This window comes from Artemia franciscana, chromosome 19 (assembly GCF_032884065.1).
Source record: "Artemia franciscana chromosome 19, ASM3288406v1, whole genome shotgun sequence".
NCBI lineage: Eukaryota > Metazoa > Arthropoda > Branchiopoda > Anostraca > Artemiidae > Artemia > Artemia franciscana.
Window position 1 is genome coordinate 12787353 of NC_088881.1, and position 9865 is coordinate 12797217.

General features: G+C 34.6%; 1 protein-coding gene across 1 annotated transcript; it reads right to left on the minus strand.

Annotated features, from left to right (window-relative positions):
• Positions 1-4028: 4028 nt before the first annotated feature.
• On the minus strand, positions 4029-6875 carry LOC136039081 (putative ankyrin repeat protein RF_0381). Its single transcript, XM_065722565.1, has one exon. The coding sequence runs from the start codon at positions 6873-6875 to the stop codon at positions 4029-4031; it is 2847 nt and encodes a 948-aa protein (XP_065578637.1).
• Positions 6876-9865: the final 2990 nt, after the last annotated feature.

Consider the following 9865-nt stretch of genomic DNA (forward strand, 5'->3'; position numbering starts at 1 on the left):
TTGGGAAGTGTACAGGCGTTTTCAGGAGGATTTTTTTGGTTGGGGGAGGGGTTAAGACGAGGGGGATATGCTGGGGGTACATTCCATCGATAATTTGTCATGGGGGAGGAAAATCTCCATGAAGGGAGTGCAGGATTTACTAGCATTATTTAAAAAAAAAACAATGAAAAAATATATATGAGAAAGTTCTTTCAGCTGGAAGTAAGGAAAAGCATTAAAACTTAAAATAAACAGAAATTATTACCCATTTGAGGGGCTCACCTCCTCCTAATGCCTCGCTCTTTACGCTAAAGTATTTTTAGTAATTTAAACTATTTATTCTACGGCTTTTGTGATTCTGGGGTCATTCTTAATGAATTTGGACAAAATTTAAGCTTTAGTGTAAAGAGCGAGGATCTGACAAGGGGGCGAACCCCCTCATATATGTAATAAAAATATGAAAATACAAAAGTTCTCTACGTAAGCTAATTTATAAGTTACGTAAATCTTTTACTAATAAAAATATTCGTAAAAAATTAAAAGTTCTAGTTGCCTTTTTAATTAACCAAAAAATCGGAGGGCAACTAGGCTTCCTCCCCCGCTCTTTTTTTCTCAGAATCATTCGATAAAAATTATGAGAATGCCATTTAGCCAAAAAAAAAAAAAAATGCAAATTTCGTTTAAATTATTCCTCTGCGGAGAGCCAAAATCAAAACATGCATTGATTCAAAAACGTTCAGAAATTAAATAAAAAAAAACAAGTTTTTTTAACTGAAAGTAAGGAGCGACATTAAAACTTAAAACGAACAGAAATTACTTCGTATATGAAAGAGGCTGCTTCCTCATCAACGTCCCGCTCTTTATGCTAAAGGTTTTTACTGTTTTAAAAAGAAGAATTGAGAGACAGAGTCAAACTTTAGCGTAAAGAGCGGGGCGTTGATGAGGAAGCAGCCTCTTTCATATACGAAGTAATTTCTGTTCGTTTTAAGTTTTAATGTCGCTCCTTACTTTCAGTTAAAAAAACTTGTTTTTTTTTATTTAATTTTCAGTTAAGAATCGCTAAAGCTATTATATAAACTTCAAAAATATTTATGGTGTCTGAATAATAATATTAATCTTTTAAATCAAACCAGGAAAATACGTGAAAATTTTGAAATTAGTTTTGAATGATCTTTTTGTTCATATTTATAATTGTCTCCTGGAATCAAACTGTTTTTGGCCCAACTCCCGAAGTTCTTATCCCTACAACCGTTGTTTCTGATTTCCATTGAAAAAATCAAATTTTCTTATGTTTTAGTTTTCAGTTGAGAATCACTAAAGTGATTATAAAAACTGCAGAAAATCTTTATGATGTCTTTGCAATAACATTAATTTTTTAATTCAAAACCAGAATTAGTTTTAAATAATATCTCAGTTCGAACGCAGGGACTTTCAAACAGTTCGTGGTAACGAACTGTAGTAAGGAGCGACCCGGCTCAATAGTAACCAAAACTCTAAAAAATGGAATTTTGATACCAATACCTACATCAAAAGAATTGCATTTTAATGCTGATTTTGAATATATAAGTTTGATCAAGTTTAGTCATACCCATCAAAAGTTAAGAGCCTGAGAAAATTTACGTTATTTTAGAAAATAGGGGAAAATGCCCCCTAGAAGTCATAGAATCTTGACGAAAATCACACCATCAGATTCAGCGTATCAGAGAACCCTACTGTAGAAGTTTCAAGCTCCTATCTACAAAAATGTGGAATTTTGTATTTTTTGCCAGAAGGCAGATCACGGATGCGTGTTTATTTGTTTTTTTTTGTTTTCTTGTTTTTTTGTTGTTTTTTTGTTGTTTTTTTTTTCCAGGGTTGATCGTATCGACCCAGTTGTCCTAGAATGTTGCAAGAGGGCTCATTCTAACGGAAATGAAAAGTTCTAGTGCCCTTTTCAAGTGACCAAAAAAATTGGAGGGCACCTAGGCCCCCTCCCACGCTAATTATTTTCCCAAAGTCAATGGATCAAAATTCTGAGATAGCCATTTTATTCAGCGTAGTCGAAGAGCCTTATAACTATGTCTTTGGGGACGACTTACTCCCCCACAGTCCCCGTGGGAGGGGCAACAAGTTACAAACTTTGACCAGTGCTTACATATAGCAATGGTTATTGGGAAGTGTACAGGCGTTTTCAGGAGGATTTTTTTGGTTGGGAGAGGGGTTGAGAAGAGGGGGATATGCTGGGGTAACTTTCCATCAATGATTTGTCATGGGGGAAGAAAATCTCCATGAAGGGAGCGTAGGATTTACTAGCATTATTTAAAAAAAAAACAATGCAAAAATAAATATGACAAAGTTGTTTCAGCTGGAAGTAAGGAGCAGCATTAAAACTTAAAACAAACAGAAATTATTACCCATTTGAGGGGCTCACCTCCTCCTAATACCTCGCTCTTTACGCTAAAGTATTTTTAGCAATTTCAACTATTTATTCTACGGCTTTTGTGATTCTGGGATCGTTCTTAATGAATTGGGACAAAATTTAAGCTTTAGTGTAAAGAGCGAGGATCTGACAAGGGGGCGAGCCCCCTCATATATATAATAAAAATATGAGAATACAAAAGTTCTTTACGTAAGCTAATTTATAAGTTACGTAAATCTTCTACTAATAAAAATATTCGTAAAAAAATAAAAATTCTAGTTGCCTTTTTAATTAACCAAAAAATCGGAGGGCAATTAGGCTTCCTCCCCCGCTCTTTTTTTCTAAAAATCATTTGATCAAAATTATGAGAAAGCCATTTAGCCAAAAAAAAATATGCAAATTTCGTTTTAATTATTCCTCTGCGGAAAGCCAAAATCAAAACATGCATTGATTCAAAAACGTTCAGAAATTAAATAAAAAAAAACAAGTTTTTTTTAACTGAAAGTAAGGAGCAACATTAAAACTTAAAACGACCAGAAATTACTTCGTATATGAAAGAGGCTCCTTCTTCATCAACGCCCCGCTCTTTACGCTAAAGTTTATTACTGTTTTAAAAAGAAGAATTGAGAGAAAGAGTCAAACTTTAGCGTAAAGAGCGGGGCGTTGATGAAGAAGCAGCCTCTTTCATATACGAAGTAATTTCTGGTCGTTTTAAGTTTTAATGTCGCTCCTTACTTTCAGTTAAAAAAAACTTGTTTTTTTTTATTTAATAGTAGTCAAGAAGTGTCGTTAATCTGATTACTACTACTTAATATCTCAGTTGAAAGTTATAATTGTCTCCTGGAACCAAAATGTTTTTGGCTTATTGTATTTTTCTATGGCTATTGTATAAACTGCAAAAGCATTAATGGTGTGTGAGCAGTAATATGAATTATTTTATTCAAAGCAGGAAAATACCTGAAAATTTTAAAATTAGTTTATTTCAGATTTACTAAAGTTATTATATAAACTACAAAAAATTTATGGTTTCTGAGCATAATATTAATTTTTCAATTTAAACCCGGAAAATACCTGAAAATTTTGAAATTAGCTTTAAAGACTCTCTCAGTTCAAAGTTATAATTGTCTCCTAGTACCAAAATATTTTGGCTTAACTCCTATGTGCCTATCTCTATAACCGTTGTCTTATATTTCTATTCAAAAAAAAAACTTTTTTTCTATTTTAGTTTTCAATGTAAACTACAGAAATATTTATGGTATATGAGTAATAATATCAATATTTTAATTGAATGGCAGTATAGTCACAGCCCCGATGAAATCTCTAAAGCTTGGGCTGTACATGTTGGGAAAGTTCTAAAACGCATATCTTGATTTTGGTGACAGCATCACCCTGATTGAGGCAAACAAGGAAATGCTCAAGAAGCTTTCCGAAGACAAACGGAAGAAAGCAAGTATTTAGGGACTGAAGGATTAGTTCGGACAAGATACAAAGCAAGGCAACGAGTGACACACCACTTGTCATAGAGTGCGGGGACAATTCAATAGAACAGGTAGCGAAGTTCAGATGCCTCAGAAGTACAGTCAAACAAACTAGATCAAGCGAAAGGGAAGTACATCCTAAGAATGGACAAGCGAGTGGAGCTTTCAATCGACTAAACTAAGTCGAGATTAATATCGAGAAATGTATATTGTCTCAAAGTTTCTGGCATGTTTGATCTTTGAACACTTTCGATTAAATGATCACAATCTAAATGCTCCCAAATTATATTCCGGGACATTGATTTGAGTGAGTCAGAATTATTGGAGGCAAGTCTCACTAGTCTCCAAAACCATTTGTGCTCTAGAGGTAGTTTTTGAGTATACTTTAACATTATCTTGATTGTTTTTTTATATTCTATTTGATCATCTATTGTTGTTATAAGTGAATAATAAACTGTATCGTATTCCAAAATATATTTGGCTATGGCAAAACAGTTTTGGAAAAAATGTTTTTTTAACGCAATTATCAAGGCTGTCTCCAATTGGATACCCCCTTTTAGGTTTAGGTCAGCTCCATTGCTCAACAGCAGGCGAAAAGTATCCAGTGTGCCTTCTTCAGCAGCATAATGCAAAGCTGTTTTTTCCTCTCTATCCTTCAGATTAGGGTCTGCCCCATTGCTTAGCAGCAGCTGACAAATATCCAATTTGCCTTTTATAGCAGCATAATGCAAAGCTGTTTTTTCCTCTCTATCCTTCAGATTAGGGTCTGCCCCATTGCTTAGCAGCAGCTGACAAATATCCAATTTGCCTTTTATAGCAGCATAATGCAAAGCTGTTTTTTCCTTTCTATCCTTCAGAGTAAGATCTACCCCATTGCTTAGCAGCAGCTGACAAATATCCAATGTGCCTTTTTCAGCAGAACAATGCAAAGCTGTCCTGTTGTCACAGTCCTTTATATTAGGGTCAGCTCTATTGCTCAGCAGTAGCTGACAAATATCATGTGCGCCTTTTTCAGCAGCATAATGCAAAGCTGTTTTTTCAGCTTTTTCAGCAGCATAATGTAAAGCTGTTCTGTTCAACCACCTGCCTGTTCTGTTGTTCCAGCCGCCTTTTATATTTGGGTCGGCTCCATTGCTCAACAGAAGGTGACAAATATTCAATGTGCCTTTTATAGCAGCATAATGCAAAGCTGTTTTTTCCTCTCTATCCTTCAGATTAGGGTCTGCCCCATTGCTTAGCAGCAGCTGACAAATATCCAATGTGCCTATTATAGCAGCATAATGCAAAGCTGTTTTGTCGTTCAAGTCTTTAACGTTCGGGTCAGCTCTATTGTTCAGCAGTAGCTGACAAATATCCTTTTTGCCTTTTTCAGCAGCATAATGTAAAGCTGTTCTGTTCAACCACCTACCTGTTCTGTTGTTCCAGCCGCCTTTTATATTTGGGTCGGCTCCATTGCTCAATAGAAGGTGACAAATATCCAATGTGCCTTCTTCAGCAGCATAATGCAAAGCTGTTTTTTCTTTTCTATCCTTCAGATTAGGGTCTGCCCCATTGCTTAGCAGCAGCTGACAAATATCCAATGTGCCTTTTTTAGCAGCATAATGCAAAGCTGTTTCGTAGTTCAAGTCTTTAACGTTAGGGTCAGCTCTATTGCTGAGCAGTAGTCGACAAATATCCAGTGTGCCTTTTTCAGCAGCACAATGCAAAGCTGTTCTGTTGTTCAAGCCGCCTTTTATATTTGGGTCGGCTCCATTGCTCAACAGAAATTGACAAATATCCAATGAGCCTTCTTCAGCAGCATAATGCAAAGCTGTTTTGTCGTTCAAGTCTTTAACGTTCGGGTCAGCTCTATTGCTCAGCAGTAGCTGACAAATATCCTTTTTGCCTTTTTCAGCAGCATAATGTAAAGCTGTTCTGTTCAACCACCTGCCTGTTCTGTTGTTCCAGCCGCCTTTTATATTTGGGTCTGCCCCATTGCTTAGCAGCAGCTGACAAATATCCAATGTGCCTTTTTTAGCAGCATAATGCAAAGCTGTTTCGTAGTTCAAGTCTTTAATGTTAGGGTCAGCTCTAATGCTGAGCAGTAGTCGACAAATATCCAGTGTGCCTTTTTCAGCAGCACAATGTAAAGCTGTTCCTTTGTACAAGCCGTCTTTTATATTTGGGTCGGCTCCATTGCTCAACAGAAGGTGACAAATATCCAGTGTGCCTTTTTCAGCAGCATAATGTAAAGCTGTTCTTTTCAAGCACAGACCTGTCACATTTGGGTCTGCCCCACTGCTTAGCAGCAGCTGACAAATATCCAATTTGCCTTTTTTAGCAGCAAAATGCAAAGCTGTTTCGTAGTTCAAGTCTTTAACGTTCGGGTTAGCTCTCTTGCTCAGCAGTAGCTGACAAATATCCAGTGTGCCTTTTTCAGCAGCACAATGCAAAGCTGTCCTTTTGAAACAGTTCTTTATATTAGGATCGGCTCTGCTGCTCAGCAGTAGCTGACAAATATCCAATGTGCCTTTTTCAGCAGAACAATGCAAAGCTGTCCTGTTGTCACAGTCCTTTATATTAGGGTCAGCTCTATTGCTCAGCAGTAGCTGACAAATATCATGTGCGCCTTTTTCAGCAGCATAATGCAAAGCTGTTTTTTCCTTTCTATCGTTCAGGTTTGGGTCTGCCCCATTGCTTAGCAGCAGCTGACAAATATCCTGTGTGCCTTTTTCAGCAGCCCAATGCAGAGCTGTCCTGTTGCAACAGTCCTTTATATTAGGGTCGGCTCTATTGCTCAACAGTAGCTGACAAATATCATGTGATCCTTTTTCAGCAGCATAATGCAAAGCTGTTTTTTCCTTTCTATCCTTCAGATTCGGGTCTGCCCCATTGCTTATCAGTACCTGACAAATATCCAGTGTGCCTTTTTCAGAGGCATCGTGCAAAGCTTTTTTTTCCTCACTATCTTTCAGATTCGGTTCCGCTTCTTTACGTAAAAGCTTTTGGAGAATGTTCAGTTTCGTGTCTTCTTTTTTCATCTCTTTTAATAAGGTGTTTTTCTTGATTGATGCTGATAAGAAAAAATAAGCAGATAGGTAAGAAAATGCTCTCAAAAATTTTTAGTTATTTTTTAGGTTTGAATTTAAAAATTAATATTATTATTCAGACTCCACAAATATTTTTGCAGTTTATGTACTAGCTTTAGCGATTCTGATATCAAAACTATTATATAAATATTGTATTCACTCAGTACTTCATATATGGTTACGACCTACGATTCTGACGTCATTCATGAAGCTTGATGAAGCTTGTGCAGTTTTGTTGCAAAAAGTGATACTATTGTCGAAACTTCTTATTTTTAACTAGCTAGTATTAACTAACTAGTTGGTACTAGTTGGTATATATATATATATATATATATATATATATATATATATATATATATATATACGTTACGTATATACGTAACGACTTACGCACGTAACTAATATGGCGCGTAACGACTTACGCGCTCGGGGGGCTTGGGGGGTTGCAAAGCAACCCACCAGCTAGGTGTTGCGGTGGCTCGAAGTGCCACCCCATATATATATGTATATATATATATATATATATATATATATATATATATATATATATATATATATATATATATATATATATATCATGAAAAGAGAAATCACCAATGCAACAGCACAAACAAACAAAAAAAAGAGAGAGAGACAGAAGGTGAAAAGGAAGACTGTTTTCCTAAATTAGTGATTAATATAGACAAGCATTTGAATGAGGCCTCAACCCTACTCATCCATACAATCACTTAGGTCAAACAGCATAGCCACACACGATCAACCATAAAGAATAATCCATGGACAGGCAGTCATGTCGTCAATAAGTATAAGTCGTCATTTACCAAACAATAGAAAAATAATATAGACAAATAATTCAGAGGCAACACCCAACACAAGGGCTCATCAGGAGAATACACCGGCCTATATAGGGTTTCGCCACTCTAAATTCAAATCGCAAATGGCCGATAATATACTCTACCGAATACGGCTAGAAAGGTCAGATATGACCTTGGACTTAACAACAGAAATTTATAACTGCACTTTGGTTATGATTGAAGATTTGTGCTTATCTATTGCAAATGAACTTCTCAAGCATATATATATATATATATATATATATATATATATATATATATATATATATATATATATATATATATATATGTATATATATATATATATATATATATATATATATATATATATATATATATATATATATATATATATATATATATATATATATATATATATATATATATATATATATATATATATATATATATATATATATATATATATATATACATATATATATATATATATATATATATATATATATATATATATATATATATATATATATATATATGTATATATATATATATATATATATATATATATATATATATATATATATATATATATATATATATATATATATATATATATATATATATATATATATATATATATATGTATATATATATATATATATACCGTAACGACTACGGTATATATATATATATATATTTATATATATTTATATATATATGTTACGTATATACGTAACGACTTACGCACGTAACTAATATGGCGCGTAACGACTTACGCGCGCGGGGGGCTTGGGGGGTTGCAAAGCAACCCACCAGCTAGGTGTTGCGGTGGCTCGAAGTGCCACCCCATATATATATATATATATATATATATATATATATCATGAAAAGAGAAATCACCAATGCAACAGCACAAACACAAACAAACAAAAAAAAAGAGAGAGAGACAGAAGGTGAAAAGGAAGACTGTTTTCCTAAATTGGTGATTAATATAGACAAGCGTTTGAATGAGGCCTCAACCCTACTCATCCATACAATCACTTAGGTCAAACAGCATAGCCACACACGATCAACCATAAAGAATAATCCATGGACAGGCAGTCATGTCGTCAATAAGTATAAGTCGTCATTTACCAAACAATAGAAAAAATAATATAGACAAATAATTCAGAGGCAACACCCAACACAAGGGCTCATCAGGAGAATACACTGGCCTATATAGGGTTTCGCCACTCTAAATTCTCTAACCAGCACAGTGTTGTGGCTACCACAGAATATCCATGACATCCCAGCGTCAGGTATATATATATATATATATATATATATATATATATATATATATATATATATATATATATATATATATATATATATATATATATATATATATATATATATATACTAGCTGTTGGGGTGGCGCTTCGCACCACCCCAACACCTAGTTGGTGGGGGCGCTTCGCGCCCCCCCCCCAAGCCCCCCCGCGCGCGTAAGTCGTTACGTGCCATATTAGTTACGCGCCATTGTAGTTGGTGTCCCTATGTCCCACCTGTGAATATAGATATATGTATGCATATATATATATATATATATATATATATATATATATATATATATATATATATATATATATATATATATATATATGTATATATATATATATATATATATACCGTAACGACTACGGTATATATATATATATATATATATTTATATATATTTATATATATATATGTTACGTATATACGTAACGACTTACGCACGTAACTAATATGGCGCGTAATGACTTACGCGCGCGGGGGGCTTGGGGGGTTGCAAAGCAACCCACCAGCTAGGTGTTGCGGTGGCTCGAAGTGCCACCCCATATATATATATATATATCATGAAAAGAGAAATCACCAATGCAACAGCACAAACACAAACAAACAAAAAAAAAGAGAGAGAGACAGAAGGTGAAAAGGAAGACTGTTTTCCTAAATTGGTGATTAATATAGACAAGCGTTTGAATGAGGCCTCAACCCTACTCATCCATACAATCACTTAGGTCAAACAGCATAGCCACACACGATCAACCATAAAGAATAATCCATGGACAGGCAGTCATGTCGTCAATAAGTATAAGTCGTCAT

What these genes read in the sequence shown, in the direction of transcription:
- LOC136039081 (XM_065722565.1), bottom strand. Translation starts at nt 6,875, where the DNA reads ATGAAAAAAGAAGACACGAAACTGAACATTCTCCAAAAGCTTTTACGT.